At 34.2% G+C, this 15,798-nt stretch overlaps 3 protein-coding genes and 1 long non-coding RNA gene across 4 annotated transcripts; 1 reads left to right on the top strand and 3 right to left on the bottom strand.

The window, feature by feature from the left end:
• Positions 1 to 446: 446 nt before the first annotated feature.
• Positions 447 to 3,755, bottom strand: LOC149485083 (uncharacterized). The gene is made up of 6 exons (XM_089699673.1): positions 3,574 to 3,755; positions 3,142 to 3,342; positions 2,447 to 2,622; positions 1,893 to 2,092; positions 1,173 to 1,420; positions 447 to 576 (listed from the first exon to the last, which is right to left on the bottom strand). The coding sequence occupies exons 1-6, from the start codon at positions 3,693 to 3,695 to the stop codon at positions 447 to 449; spliced, it is 1,077 nt and encodes a 358-aa protein (XP_089555799.1). The 5' UTR covers positions 3,696 to 3,755.
• A 2,405-nt stretch (positions 3,756 to 6,160) lies between these two features.
• On the bottom strand, positions 6,161 to 9,188 carry Strip (striatin interacting protein). Its single transcript, XM_089699758.1, has one exon. The coding sequence runs from the start codon at positions 9,035 to 9,037 to the stop codon at positions 6,584 to 6,586; it is 2,454 nt and encodes an 817-aa protein (XP_089555884.1). The 5' UTR covers positions 9,038 to 9,188; the 3' UTR covers positions 6,161 to 6,583.
• Positions 9,189 to 9,563: 375 nt separating this feature from the next.
• Abi (tyrosine kinase Abl) lies at positions 9,564 to 13,930 on the top strand. Its single transcript, XM_089699828.1, has 10 exons — positions 9,564 to 9,672; positions 9,754 to 9,832; positions 9,932 to 10,371; positions 10,754 to 10,942; positions 11,531 to 11,655; positions 12,119 to 12,194; positions 12,333 to 12,400; positions 12,864 to 12,986; positions 13,250 to 13,346; positions 13,721 to 13,930. The coding sequence occupies exons 3-10, from the start codon at positions 9,939 to 9,941 to the stop codon at positions 13,882 to 13,884; spliced, it is 1,275 nt and encodes a 424-aa protein (XP_089555954.1). The 5' UTR covers positions 9,564 to 9,672; positions 9,754 to 9,832; positions 9,932 to 9,938; the 3' UTR covers positions 13,885 to 13,930.
• Positions 13,931 to 13,985: 55 nt separating this feature from the next.
• LOC149485080 (uncharacterized) lies at positions 13,986 to 15,455 on the bottom strand. The gene is made up of 2 exons (XR_016316176.1): positions 15,322 to 15,455; positions 13,986 to 14,098 (listed from the first exon to the last, which is right to left on the bottom strand). It is a non-coding gene; the product is annotated as an uncharacterized LOC149485080 (long non-coding RNA).
• Between the last annotated feature and the right edge of the window lie 343 nt (positions 15,456 to 15,798).

The following is a 15,798-nucleotide window of genomic DNA, read 5'->3' as shown; positions in this document are numbered from 1 at the left end:
GCTAAGATATTCAAGCATTAGAGACGTTATTCTGATAGAGATTACTTACGAAAATTTTGTTTACAATAAAGTCTGTGTAGATTGTTTGTAGAATAAATTGTAGTAAAATAATTTTACTTGTACATAATATATCTAATAATATAAGAGACTTTTATTTAGATCATTCTGAATAACTTAAGAACGTTGGAATGTGAAAATAAAATACAAATAACAAATTATGTTGTATTTAATTTCTCTCCCCATCATAGCCTTAGACAAAATATTTTGACTGCTATATTTTTTAGATAATTAAATTAAAAAAAAAAAACATTTTTCACTTATACAATGAGTTTCAAGTCACCACTTGAAAACTCTTTAAATAACTCGTATAATATTAAATATCAACACTAAAACAACACCATTTTTTATAAACCATGTATAGAATCTAAGCTATTGATACATAATAATTATTTGTTCTCTTGTTCATTTATACATTGATTTTTAGGATACAACTTATTACAATCAGCTCCTCCAAGGCCCAATGCAGCTGCACGTAAAGCGCCTAAAGCAGCACCGCGGGTCCAAGCTATACTGGCACTAGAAAGATACAGAAATTCTAATAAAGCTATTATCTATATATATAAAACTCAAAGGTGACTGATATAGAGATCTATCAACGCACAGCCCAAACCACTGGACGTATCGGGCTGAAATTTGGCATGCAGGTAGATGTTAGGACGTAGGCATCCGCTAAGAAAGGATTTCCCGAAATTCTTGCGGGAACGGGGAAAAACGGGGTACAAAGTCGTGGGCGGAAGCTAGTTATATTTATAAAAGATAGCTTGAGTATTGTATTTATTCGAATGATTTTGATTGGAAATGTAGAATGCAGTGTAATTAATGAAACTAGAAGTAGAAAATTTTAGTGCCTCTACATTTGTACTAAGCAACGACGTCATGTACTAAGTATACATTTTCTACAAAGTAAACATTTAGATAATAATCTAACCAAATAAATCTAACAAGATAAATCTTAATATTCATAACCCGTTGTTTCAGGCACAAATTGTACGTAAGTACATTAAGTTAAGTAGGTATACTAAACAAAAATCATTTTTCAAGCGACAGATTTTCCTAAACATTTATATATTTAGGAAAATCTGTCGTAATAAGGTACTTAACAAAATACTTACTGAAACAAGGGCAGCCAATACCTCTCTTTATTCTGCAGATTACGTGTATGCTTGTTCCCCAAACACAGAGTCCGGTACAGGCATATTATTGGCTGAGGTTTTAAAGCCATTAACGCATATTTAGCAATACTATTCAAAGATTTAATTGATTTATTTGGTTCCGTTTCACGCTTGAAGCGAAAGACATCGTCCACGTTTATATTATCCCCGTTGTCTACCATTTGCATCACTTGAGGTTGTTGATCGTTCTGAAACATTATATGGATAGAATAATTGAGGATTTAGACTATAAACTATAGTTTTTGTCTCTATTAATTGTATGTAATTTATTGATTCATGTTAAAATTGAGTCAATCAATTTCAAAATTTTTAAAAGTCATTATAGTCCGGTCAATTTAAACATAAAAAAATGTAGAGTGGGTCATGAGACGTTATAAAAATTGTTTATATTGACTCCGCTAAAATAAATATCTAATTCATTATTTTGGTATCATTCCATATTTTCAGTAAACTTCTTTTCATTATTCATTCTCCGCTCTACCCTAAATTTTTTACAACCAGAAAAACTGATAGAGCGCTTTGTTTACAGCAAAATTGTTTTGTTCCTTCAGTGCTTTTAAAAAAAATAATTTAATTAATCTACTATACATTTCGCGACGATAATTTTTAAAATATTTATAAGTTTTCCTTTAATTCTTTAGTCATTAAATTAGCCCTTACCATTGTGATGCACATAAGCACTTGCAGGACAAACATGCCAAACGACAAAAAAGCGATCCCTGTAAGCGAGATATCAAATAAATCAGATATAGTCAGGCCATGCGACTCTTTTTCCACGTGATAATCTTCGTGATGTTCCACGTGTTCATGTTGATATACTGGCGGAGGAGGTGGTGGCATGGAGTATTCGTAACCACTACCTAGAAAATACACCTTTTAAATAATAAAAAACTCTATTATTTTTAATTTCTTAACACAAATAAAACGATTGTACCTATAACTAGTTTTTCCATGCCCGCTACGAAGGCATTGCACGCTCGAGAGTTAGTTTTAATTCGAAATATTTTCAAGATATCTTCGCGCTATTGATTTTACCACCGTGTTTTCACTACATTAAATCCTAAAATACTTGACTTGATCAGAACTTTCTTTCTCTATTTTTCTATTTAGTTATATTCATATCTATACATTACAGTGCTACGAGCTACGCGATAATGCTGAAATTTATTTCAAAAATTACATTTAATACATAATTATATTTCTATCAAACTTACTGTGTTTAGAAACATCTTGCATCTCCGGATATCCGTAAGATCCTTCACCCGATTCGAACACTTCATAACCATCTCTGGGGTTCGCATGAATTTCAGGATAAATAGTCGAATTGCTATTTATATGAGGATTTATTGACATATTGTAATGTTGGTAAATATCGTTTAGAGCTGAAACTCTGAAAAACAAATTAACCATTTGTATTTTATTATTTTTAGAGCAATTTAATGTAAAAGAAGCATTTATTAGGAGGCTTTAACATTTATTAGCAAAAATATAAATACATTAAATTTGGCGAGTTTATGAGTGACTTTAACATCCCAATTTGCTGATAGGATAATAAACCTACATTTGGTAAAAAGATATCGTGAGATTGAGACCTTAGACCACCTTTTTTCAAACACAAATATACACATTTCTCGATGATACGCAATAAACCCAAAAAGTATGTAATTTTTATATTAAACTAGCTGTGATTCGCGGTTTCACCAGCGTGGCTTCGCTCCTGTTGGTCTTAACGTAATGATATACCTACATATTACCGAATTAAAGAATTTTTCAAATCAGACCAGTAGTTCCTGAGATTAGCGCATTCAAACAAACAACCAAACAAACTCTTCAGCTTTATAATACTAGTATAGGTAGATGTTTTATTAATATTAATAGTTTTAAACATTTAAAATAAATCGTAACTTACTTAGTGAGCCACTCCTGATAATTGACCGATCCAACATCATGCATACCTTTATAATCTTGGGAACGAGGTGTATAAACATTTTGACTAAATATACTTCCATCAAAAGGTTTGCCAAGACGATTTTGTATGGAATTTTTTCCTATTTCTTCTAGGATTTGCTCGGCAACGTAATTTCTACATTGATACTCGTTCATCATTTTTCTGTAGAACATGTCGAGAATGTTTAACTTTGGTTACCTAAATAAATACCGATGAACAAGTGAAGTATATACACTACCTCTATATCCTGAAGGAAATATATTATTAATTTTAATCGTTTTAAACCACTTAGTTAATAAATAACACCTTTAAACCAACCAAACAAGGACTTGGTTAGTTAGTTTAAAGAAGATCAAAGAAAAATTTATTTATTTATAATATTTATGTATTTACCTGTGGAAATTAAGCGTATTCAGGGCAGCATCGATAGAACCATTTACAGTTGGAAAAAAATCTTTTTTACTACTCATTTTCGGCACCTCAACATTATCACTCGAAATGAAAAACGTCGGCATCAAATCTGTGCGGAGTATATCATTCACATTTAACTCGTTTTGTATAATTTCTGATGTTATTAAACTGTAGATTTGTAATGAAACTAAGAAAACTTGTATGTATGCTCTCATTTTTTCAATAGGTAGAAGATGTGCACTTTGGTTTAAATGTTAGAAACAAATGAATACTAGAGCAAGTCGCAGGCTCATACAAGCATTATACGAGTTATAGAGCGAATAATTTCTTAGCGTTGAGATTTTATCGTGAGTTAACTGTCGTCATACGGATGCATCGCAAATGAAATAAAACACCTATATTGGTAGAAGAGATAGCATTTATTTTATAACATAGATAGCATATTATATATTATCTTTCTCAGCTTCGAGTACAATAAGGAGATACCTGTATGACCGAGTATTGCTCGATAATTTTTTATATCTTAACTAGATCGATTTATTGCCCCCAAACACCCATAATAAATTTCATGTAAATATATTATATGGACTGATTCCGAGATTCAGATAAGTAGGTAGTTAAGTAGGTAATAGCTGTGCCCCGCGGTTTACCCGCGTTGCTCCGCTCCTGTTGGTCTTAGCGTGATGATATATAGCCTTATAGCCATCCTCGATAAGTGGGCTTTCAAACACCGATATAATATTTTTTCAAATCGGACCAGCTGTTCCTGAGATTAGTGCGTTCAAACAAAACAAACAAACTCTTCAGCTTTATTATATTATAAGTAAGTATAGATACCTATTACATTAACATATACAAGGCTACAAGAATAGCTCGTTAATTAATATGTAGTTAACTACTAACTAAGAAACGTATGTATTACTTTACTCTTTGCTAAGGAATGTAGCTAAGTAGGTACACAAGCACAGATAATATAATACTATACTAGGTCCAAGATTCCTTTAATATTATATTGTATGTGAGTACTACCTACCTACAATACCGTTTACACGTAACGTTGGTTTAATGCTCTATGCATGTAACAGACGGTAAAGTACCTACAAACCATTTACAGTGATATAATAACATCACATAAATTAAATGGAAGCGCTGTCTCTAAAATAATTTAGTGGGTGTTTATAGCGGGGTCTTAAGTGCCCCGCCGCGCTAGTAAAAGGATCCATTGTTATGTACAATATTACAAATGTTTGGGTGTCATCCCGGTGACGTTTGATGTGAGAACAAACCATGCTGGTGCACTCAGCGCGCCAAAACACCCTCTTTTAATTTTTCTCGAATGAAATCTGGAGATCGAGTTACTTTTACGACGTTTTTACTTGTACAAATGCTGTGGGACGAAAAATTATGTTTTAGATGTTTATTTAATATCTTAAAAAGATCTATGCTAGAAGGAGAAATATATCTAGATTTAAAAAGGATAATAGCGTTTGACCTATAATATTTTTTTCAGTTATTTAGGTATGCCGTAATTGAAAAGAAATTGTTTCGTTAGAGAATAAATTATAAAATATATGCCTGGGTGAAATATATGTACAGTGCGACACTATTTTATAAGTAGCTGTAAGTGTAGGTTTATTATTTTTTTAAGAACTTTTCATATCTTACCTTGACAAACTTAAATGGTTACCAACATATAATATTAGGTATCTACGTGTTTTATTTTAGTCTGTTAACCCAGCCGGATATATTCAAATTCGAAACATCGTCATCGTTGCCATCCAACATGCAAATTTTAATTAATACATAATACCTAATTAAAGAAAATAAGACGTTATTAGCTAAATGCGCGACGAAATCTTGATTATTATTAGCGCCAAATCGTGGTTCTAATTTCAATGTTTATTTTTTTTATACAACTATAAAAAATATTCCTGGCCTGTGATTTAACCGAAATTTTATATAAATATTTGAGTTTAATTTACAAGCCGCTCTCGTTTTTCACATTACCTCGAACAAGGTAAACGAGAGATAAACGAAGGCCTAAGCAATTTTTAATAGCTGAATTTTAGTAGCTGATAGCCTTTTTTCCACATTAGAGACAATGTCGATTTACGATTAGTGTAATACGTACTAATAACATGATGTACTTATAGGTCATAGGTGTATGCTTTTTATTATGTTGCCGAGAAGTGAGACCTAATAGCTATGCCTATAAAAAAGTTGCACCAAAATTCGTCCAGTAGTTTTTGCGTAAAGGACCGACAACGGATACACCCAAAAATATAGTTTTTAGATTTTTGTCTCCGCTAAACTGTAAAAATATTGCATGGATTTACTTCAAATTTGATACAGAGATAGCTTGAGACCTAAGGAAGGACATAGCCTGGATAAGTATTATCTCGGAAATCTCACGGGAACGGGATACGCGGGATTTTCTTCGACTACGCCGGCGAAGCGGCTGGCGGCTAGCTAGTCCGAAATAAAAGACGAACTTCGCGCCTTGATATCCTGATTTTTTTCTTTAAGATTTAATGGTTACTTAAAATATGGGTTAAAATAAAAGCAAATATATTTTTTACATACATTTATTTCAAAGAAATAGTTATAAGTATGTTCTAAAAAGATGATTTCAGTTTAACAATTCATTATCCAATTAGTTTTCATGCTACATAATTTAGGTACTAATTTTATTAATATAACTTTATTGTTAGTCTCCGATGCCTATTTATCTTGTGTAAACTTATATATGTTTTGTATTTAGATCTATATTAACCTAACAGAGACAGCATGCAAATTCTGACACATAATTGCTCTTGTCATCCATACTTATTTTATTGATGCAATAAATCTTTTGTTACAATAATGTTACTGTGTGTCTTGTATAAATGTACTAAAAATTCAGAAATCTTCTTCAGTGCCAGTTCAATAGCACTGTCACACTATTATAAAAACGGAATATTTCATCTTCCTACATTTTTCGTCTAATAAAAACTCATGCAGATAAAAGAACATCCCAATTAATTTCATTGTTATAGACTTCCCTCTCAAGCCATAGTTCATAGTTTTCCTTAAACTCTTCATCAAGATCAAAATTAGTGTCAAGTACACTATTAATATCTTTATCGACAGGTGTTAACTCACTTTCCTGATCTGCCATTGTACCATACCGTCGTCTATTAAACCGATCAACGCACGCTCGTAAAGCGCACTCTTCGTCTTGAAAGTCCCATGGACGAGCATCTACGTCATTGCCAAAAGCCCAATCATCATTCAATCTGTGCCGTACCTTAGAGTAAATTGCGCTGATGGTTTTCATATTCGTTTTTCGCCACTGTCGTCCCAAATACTTAGTCTGCATCTTCAAAAGTTTCAACACATAAAACTGCATCAAGGCGTGTCGTACTTTTAGCGTGCGTTTTAATATAGGTGCGCTTTTAAATACGACAAGCATCATAATTCTTGCGTTTTTCCACTTTGTCAATTTATTTAAAATCCTCAAAAGATTAATGCAAGAAAATACATTCCTCCAAGAGTAGAGCACTGATGTGTCACCAATATCCAGACATTCCTTTGTCAATTCCGGCTGTTCGCCGATAACACAAGCAGGAAAATCAAATATGGGAATGGTATTCTTAGCCCCAACATATGAAAGAATATTTTGATTAAAAAACTTCAAAACTAAAGGCATGCAGTTTGCAAACACCAAATGTTGTGACATATATTCAAATTGATACACATGATTTAACTTAAAATGTTTCAAAAGTAATAAAAGAGTAGCAGTTACAGCTTTAACAATGATTTCTTTATGTCTATTCACATCTATGCCAAGCTTGAGAGATTGGAGTACGGTCATGGGCATCTCTTCTGGTAATAAATCTGCCATAATATTCATAGAATAAGTTTTTGCAGTGGAAGTTGGTGCAGCTGCCAACAATATTTTCAGTAGTGCAATCATATACTGCGGTAGATTAGGTAGCACTTCTCTGTAAAGAATTTCTGTTTCGTTCTGCTCAACTTCTTTTTCACCTTTAGTTAGGGGGCTTCGTGCAATTTCAATTTCTCTCTCTATTTGAATTTCAGCAATACTGGTGTAAATGTGCTTTTTCAATACTTCTATACCTTCATGGATGGGTTGCGGTAATCCTGCAACTGTTGAACGATCACCTGGTAAAGAGTATCCAACAAACTTCACTCTTACATTGTCAAGAAAGTTGTCAATATCCTTTTGCCGTACTTTAGATTGCCAGGGAAGACTTCTAGGCAGAGGAGGTGGTGGTGGAGGACTATCGAATCGTTTAAAATACATGTAATACGGACAATTTTGATTTGAGTTTTGAGATCCTTCTATAGGCATTGACTGAAACTCCATAGAGTAATCTTCAGATCCGTTACTTTGTTCTTCTTTCTCAACAAACATTTGTTCATCAGACTCATCTAAGGAGGTTTGTTTCATGAATGTTTGTCTTCGTAGAGCTCTTTCATTCTCTTTTAACTTTCTCTGATTTGGGTTCTGGTTCTCCAGCATGTCTCCAGCACTTGGTGGGGGAGAACTGGCTCTCATACCTTTGATCACTTCAAGAGTATCTTCCATGACTGGAGACAAATTATATTTTTCGCGCAATCTAGCTTTTCTCTCTTTTAGCTCTTTGATGCCACCTAAATAGACAAGTAAAACTTTCCATAGCAAAAGCAAAACTTTTTTCATAGGAAAATGTGGTGCTGTGCCTGCGCCCAAGTGGGTTACCATATTCAATAATTGTACAGGAAGTAATTCTTCACCAAACGGTGTACCAAGTTCTTCTTTAAAGGTCTTTATCATATGTGCATACTCAGTATTGGGATTATTCTTTTCAGTTCTCATATGCTCAGTTATTAAATAAAGTACTGAAATAATAACTCTCAAATTGGTAGAATCGGCTAATGATTCCGCAAGTTTCCTTGAAGCTATAGTTGTATTGCTTCTAACGATTTCGAGATTCAATAACTCCACAAAAGCTGCGAATGTACCCATTTCATACAACATGAATATATTTAGACGAGCCCACTGTGCCTGTTCAGCATCAGATTGCATTTCGGCCCAGCATCCTTGAGCTAAATACAAGATGCATCTAGTCGCTCGCATCCGCACCTCACTAACTGCTATATCTAAATGTTCTAACAATTTCATTATAACCGTACGCCGTTGTTTCTCAGTAAGCCTTTGCCAACTAGGGGGATAGTTAAATTCTTCCATGATATCTTCAAAAGCCTTTACGTTTAATTGAAATTCCGGATGTTCTGTGTAACTATATAATTCAGCGATTTCGTTGGCCTGTGTATCACAATCATCGTAGACGAAATCTAGTTCAGGGCTCTCCATATCATTGACACAATCGCCTTCTTCCATGGGGCGGCGCACATCGGGCAACTTTGTGCCGCCTCGTCGTCCATTTCCATTAGTACCCATTGTGAATGTGTTTTCTTTATACGGAATTCACATTTTATGGAAAACAAAACCTTCTGTTTTTTACTCACAAAAAATCAATCAATACTCAAGTGTCAAATTTCAGTGTTTTTTTTTTTTCATTTTGATCCCATTCAAACAACTGTCAAATTGTGTTGTGCTTCTTCTACACGGTTTTCCCACAGAGTAAGAAATATATTAACTAACAATATAATATTATGTAACTGAATTGAGATTCGCGTACCTATTTGTGTTAAGGCTAATGTAATAAAAGGTAAAGGGTGCGATGAGACCGGTTTATAAACGGCGAAATTGTAAAATTTGCCTTTGACATAATCACGGTGTTAATGTGAGCGAATTATACTAGAACTCACAATCTATATATTTTTGTAGAACACTTACTGAAAAACTATCATAATAATATGTCTTTTTTCTAGCTGATGATTTTATCCACATTAAAAAATCCACCTGATCTTACCGATTTTTATAATCTGGATTTAGTATCTTTGGCAAAGATACTAAATCCATATATCTTCTATGTACCTAAATTTCTATAATCTCTGGTCTCAGTTTTTGTCTTTTGAAGTTTTGAGGCCCAAAAATTTTGACATAAATTTTTTGTTGACTAATAAAATAAGGTGGGGGAGATTATTGTGATTATTTAATTTATAACAATTTATTTAACAACGTAATAATAAATCAATATCTTTTTATTTCAGGATATAAGCTGTCATAATCTCTCTAGTTTATATAAAATCTTACGTTCCTGGGTTTTACTGAGCAAAGCTCGACCTGCAGGTAACTTAGTTCTATTTTACTAATTTTTTGAATTGCACACAGGCTGCACATGCAGCCAGGATATGAAAGAATATTCATAAAGTATTCATATTTTTGCAGCTTCAAAATGGCAGAACTAGCTGCGCTATTACAAACGGAAATACCTGAAGGTCGTAATCACCTCACGGATAGTCATACAAATCTGGAACGGGTTGCTGAATACTGTGAAGCTAATTACTTCCAATCTGAGAACAAGCGACTCGCTCTTGAAAGCACAAAAAACTATACTACGCAGTCTCTCGCAAGTGTCGCCTATCAAATAAATACACTTGCATACAACTTCCTGCAACTCTTGGAGTTACAAACCATGCAGTTAGCCGAGATGGAAGGGCAGATGAATCATATAGCTCAGACTGTTGCTATTCATAAGGAGAAGGTAGCACGGAGAGAAATTGGTGTGCTAACAGCAAATAAAGTGACAAATAGACAGTATAAAATCATTGCTCCAGCTAATCCTGAGAAACCCATTAAGTATGTTAGGAAGAGCATTGATTATACAGGTCTGTTAAACTTTAAACGTTAACTAAAACATTTTACAATTATGAGTGATTTTATGAACAAGTTTTAGTAACCATTATAGTCTAATTGGTTCATAAAATGTAGTAACACAACCCCAATATTAACTAGTCTGTATTCTGTTAGTTCTTAAGGTTTTTTTATTAGGTACACAGACACAATGGAAATCCTTATTTCTTACACACCATTTTTGCTTCACTTGCTGGTTTGTATGTAACCAACTCCTTAAGACTATAACTCAATTCACTTTAAGTGACAATACTATAATTTCATTAGTTTATTTTATTAAAATGTGTTTTTTATGTTGTTTTAAATACACTGCAATAACTACACAGTAACAAACTATCCAATATTATTTTCCTACAGCTCTAGACGACATAGGCCACGGTGCTCACTGGAACAGCGGTATGAGCGGTACTCCCCGCGGCCGTCGTTCGGGATCCGTTCCTGGTGCCGCACCACTCCCCGCACCCACTACCAAACCCCCCACACCACCAGCTGCTGTTCGATCTGCGTCCGCGTCTAATACTGGCACGCTGGGACGTGGTACTTTAGGTATTCATTTTATAGATTACTAGCTTTCCACCCGCGGCTTCGCCCGCGTTTTCAAAGAAAAACTCGCATAGTTCCCGTTCCCGTGCGATTTCCGGGATAAAACCTATCCTATGTGTTATTCTGATGTATAAGCTATATTGTGGTAAAGTTTCATTCAAATCCATTCAGTAGTTTTTACGTGAAAGAGTAACAAACATCCATACATCCATACTTGCAAACTTTCGCCTTTATAATAGTAGTAGGATAGATATAGATTATAGAAAAATAAAATAAACATAAAATAAAAAGAAAAATAAAACACTAAACAAATTTTGTGTGTTGTAACTTCAATCATTGGTCCATTAAAATATAAATGGGTACTGTGTGAATACAGTCATTTTTACACGAGACAAATCTAAATACTGCAACTGAAATTTATGATAGAATATCAATTAATATCAAGTGTTAAAATGATTGCTCTGTATAATTAATTAATGAAAAACATTAGTCTACTTTTGTATTATCATAAATAATACAATTTATCACTTATTCTTTTATGTAAATTTCATGTTTTATGTGAATACATAAAATACTAAAACGCATAAACAGGTAAATCATCCCGTGAGTACCGCACCCCACCGGCCGTCGCCCCGCCCCAAGTGCCATCGCACTACGCACCAAACTACCCTCGCAGACCACCTGGCTACTCTACACTACCTGTCGCTCAACCACAGGTACCGTTACAAATTATATGAATAACTAGCGGTCCGCCCCGGCTTCGCCCGTGGTACATAATTACGTTTTCTCTACATAAGAACCATCCTCGTACTTCAAGGAATATAATAAAAAAAGAATTATCGAAATCGGTTCAGCCGTTCTCGAGTTATGCGCTTACCAATACATTTTGGGATTCATTTTTATATATGAAAATAATAAATTATGTTAAAGAAATCAAATAAGAGAATGAATATAAATTCAACAACTAAATTGTTCAATTGTTGGTTTGTTATTCATGTTATGTCGCCTGTTCATGCTAACTAATTTAGATGAAATGAAAAAAAAAACAGGATTACTTGCAAACTGCCACTCTGTATACTTGAAAAACTGTAATTTTATTCATACATTTTCTCAAAATTAATGAAAAAAAATCATAACAGGAAATTTAAATAATGATAAACAATTGCGTTTTTATTCTAGGTTGGAATGGTGCATCCGAATCAACACCAATCTTCCACAAATTATTCACAACAAGACCTGCACGCTAGTATGCCTCGTAAGTATACTGGTTTAGTAAATTGAAGTGTGTTGCAATTATTATTTGAATTGAGTAATTATTTTTATAACAAAAAAGATGTACAGCTTAAATTTGTAATGAAATACAAGTTGCTAGATACAAATTGTTTATTTACAGCACCACCATCCCCATTGATTGGTTCGGACGGCGAGCACAGCCAACACTCCATGAGCCTGCCCGGTCAGGTATGTTAATTTCGATGCATATAAAGTGTATTTGTTAATATCGTCCCACGTGTTGTTTACGCCATGAACGTGCCATTACTTATTAGTTATTAGCAACATCTCGCCCATGAATGTCATGAATGTGTAATGTGTTGTTATCTCGTATGTTACCTTCACCAACGCGTTGTTAACATCGTCTCGCGTGTTATTAACATCATTTCGCGTGTTGTTAACGTTATCTCGTGTGTTGTAAACGTTTACTCGCGTGTTGTTAACGTTATCTCCTGTGTTGATAACGTTTACTCGCGTGTTGTTAACGTTTACTCGCGTGTTATTAACGTTATCTCTTGTGTTGATAACGTTTACTCGCGTGTTATTAACGCTTACTCGCGTGTTGTTAACGTTATCTCGTGTGTTGTTAACGTTTACTCGCGTGTTTTTATTAACGTTTTTTATATAATGTTATTATCTGTACATTATTTAGCGCGCGTCATCATCGTCGGGCGGTGGGTCGGCGCGCGGCGGGTCGGTGTCGCCGCCGCTGCCGCCGCCGCCGATGGACGACGAGCTCGCGCACGACGCGTTCGGCAGACCACATCACATGGGCGTGAGTACAATTGACTCCACTGCCTCCACTCCAATTGACTGTGTACTGTACTATAGAGGCGGCTGTGAACATCGTCGCTGCACAGAACACAATTGCAGGTGTCGCGGGAAGCAAGAGATGGGGCTAATCGATTCTTGCGCATCTTGCGACTGCGCCATAAAAATACCATAAAAATTGGCGTCACCTGTATATTTAGTGCAGTACATTACATTAATTTTCACATTACTACACTAAACTAATACATATTTGTTTAAAATTTGCAGAACAAAATGGGTACTCAATATACAAGCGCGGTGCCAGCTATAGTGCCCGATGAAGAGGACTTGCCCGGATGGGTGCCTAAGAATTACATTGAAAAAGGTAAATACTAAAATAATTGGCATGAAATAAACTTTTGTTTTCATTGAAAATACGATTAATATAATTTACTTCCTCGGCAAATTACAGTAGATCCTAATCCTGCCTGACAAAACAAAGATTCATACAATCATTATTATTAGATTACTTTGATTATAAAGTATACAACAAGTATAAAATTTCTAATACTGACATTTCATTTCTACTATTGTGCTTAACCCATTGAGCCCCAAGCGGCCCGATCGGTCCCAGACACAATAGATTTTCTATTGTATCTGTGGTTCCGGGGCCTGAGTTATTAATACATAGTACATATAATAATCAAAAACTCACAACCTTCCCTTAAATATTCAGTAAAAATAAAACTTCCATTCCAGTGGTAGCGATATACGACTACTACGCGGACAAAGAGGACGAGCTATCGTTCCAAGAGAGCTCAGTGATATATGTGCTGAAGAAGAACGACGACGGATGGTGGGAGGGGGTCATGGACGGGGTCACGGGATTGTTCCCCGGGAATTATGTGGAGCCGTGTGTTTAAATTTATGCGTTTTATGAGTAATTTTTAGAAAAAAAAAAACAAACAATGGAAAGACGCGGTTCGAATACCGCCTCGTGATCGATTTTTTTTATTCTTATAAATCTCTTGTTGAAAAACTAAAATCATGACTTTATATAAAATCTAAATATAATATTCACATGTAAAACGCAATAGTGTTTGGCATTGAAATAGCCACTACACCTGTAGATATCCTCTAAGAAATGTTTCTGACACAGACATGTATCAAGATAGACTAAGCGAGTGTATGTACTTCCCGTGTCCAAACTAAGTTTATGAAACTTACTTGACGCTGGCCTACACTCAGTCCGCGCTTGCAGTTCGCCAAGGAAAGACGTGAAGCTGAATAAAGTAAAATGCCGAATTGCGCCGTTATAAACTGTAGAAACTCCACAGCTGTGAGTGGCCGAGTTAGCAGAGATGTTTCCTTCCACCGGTAAGTAATTTTCTAATCAGAATATGCACTATTTATTTTAAAATCAAATAAAGAATATCTGTGGAAAACGATCGTGACAAACACGGATACCAAATCATACGAAATGATTCGGAATACATTGCGGCTTTTACTTGGCACGGTAAAGATCGCGTCGTATGATAACAAGCAATGAATAGCGTCTTCTCATTTTTCTGTCCAATTTTGTGGTTAGTGATGTTCATTTGATGCAACAGTTCTCAATTCTAATCGATTTTATAATCGAACAGAAAAATTATAATTTGAAGGAGCAATTTTTCAGAAAAAAAGGCATAGATTTTTTTTGTCATTAAATACGACTTGACCTAGAACTTTTAAGTATTTTAATACAAAGGTACTAAAAATAAATATTATGACATGGACGCCATTAGTTAAAGTGTCATCTTGGGAGTTTTTTAAGAAAACTCCTTATTGCTTAGACTATGTTTGTTTTTTCAGTTTTCCAAGTAACCCGAACATAAAAGAAAAATGGATCGATGCAACGGGACATAAAGATTGATTGATTGACAGTTTCATTACTTTCTTTCGATGGCCTCTCTAGTACGTAGTACATGGTAACTCAATGGGCATATGTAAGAAAAAGCTAAAACACATTAGTTTACTTATTAGAATATTAAAAGGTTTATAACTTTATTTTATCATTCCTCTGTGTATGGTAATTATCATTTTTCTGTCTTGAATCGATTTAGTAATCGATTACGATTCATTTATTTAACTACCTCTTAGACATAGATCTAGTTTGATCTGATTTCTTTCGATTTACTTCGATGGGATAGGACGATACTAGAATCGCCGCGCGAGTGGCGTCCTAATCGATTTAGCGTAAAATGAAATTACCATCACTAAAAAGCGCTCGTGACGTCATAACGCGTCAAGGTCAGTACAAAAAATAAGACACGCTTGGTTTTCATACAGATCGCGGTACTTGCGTTGTCTACTTAATATACATGTCTGTGGTTTCTGATAAATTCTCCCCAAGAGAATCAAAAAGATGAACTTAAAATTATTTCAACCACATTTGGGAGTTGTAAGTATCATGTTTTTAGAGTTATAACGACTTGTTTTGTATAACTAACTTTTTTTCCGACAACATTCAGTTTTCCAATTTAAAATAAACAATGTGGCATTTATTTATATTAATTATTGTACTTTATTTTTAGTATGTTAAGTAATTATATCCAATAAGCTTGTTATTACGTATTATTAGTATTAAGTGAAATTTTATAACTATGTTGTAATCGTTCTATAAAATAATTTTGGCTTATACATTCTTAAATATAAGTATTTTTTATCTTAGTATTCATAGGTTTTTCATTGGATATTACTTATTATTGGTACATATTTTATACTCTTCTGCACATTTATGTTTACCAAATATTATAAGTGTGCGTATTTCCACACAACAAATAAGAGATTAGATAATA

The sequence above is a fragment of the Colias philodice genome, chromosome 10 (assembly GCF_061535455.1).
Source record: "Colias philodice isolate Cphi_HAF_F1 chromosome 10, ilColPhil1 Martin Lab GWU primary, whole genome shotgun sequence".
Taxonomy (NCBI): Eukaryota; Metazoa; Arthropoda; class Insecta; order Lepidoptera; family Pieridae; genus Colias; species Colias philodice.
Note: the sequence above shows the minus strand (reverse complement) of the source record. Positions and strands in the feature narration are given on the sequence as shown.

Excerpts from the sequence above, each read along its gene's own strand:
- LOC149485083 (XM_089699673.1), bottom strand. The coding sequence starts at position 3,695 with ATGCCGACGTTTTTCATTTCGAGTGATAATGTTGAGGTGCCGAAAATG. Across the intron at positions 2,093-2,446 it reads GCAAGATGTTTCTAAACACA|GTAGTGGTTACGAATACTCC; the intron begins GTAAGTTTGATA and ends TGTATTTTCTAG. Across the intron at positions 577-1,172 it reads TATTGGCTGCCCTTGTTTCA|TGCCAGTATAGCTTGGACCC; the intron begins GTAAGTATTTTG and ends GTATCTTTCTAG.
- Strip (XM_089699758.1), bottom strand. The coding sequence starts at position 9,037 with ATGGGTACTAATGGAAATGGACGACGAGGCGGCACAAAGTTGCCCGAT.
- Abi (XM_089699828.1), top strand. The coding sequence starts at position 9,939 with ATGGCAGAACTAGCTGCGCTATTACAAACGGAAATACCTGAAGGTCGT. Across the intron at positions 10,372-10,753 it reads GAAGAGCATTGATTATACAG|CTCTAGACGACATAGGCCAC; the intron begins GTCTGTTAAACT and ends ATTTTCCTACAG. Across the intron at positions 13,347-13,720 it reads TAAGAATTACATTGAAAAAG|TGGTAGCGATATACGACTAC; the intron begins GTAAATACTAAA and ends CTTCCATTCCAG.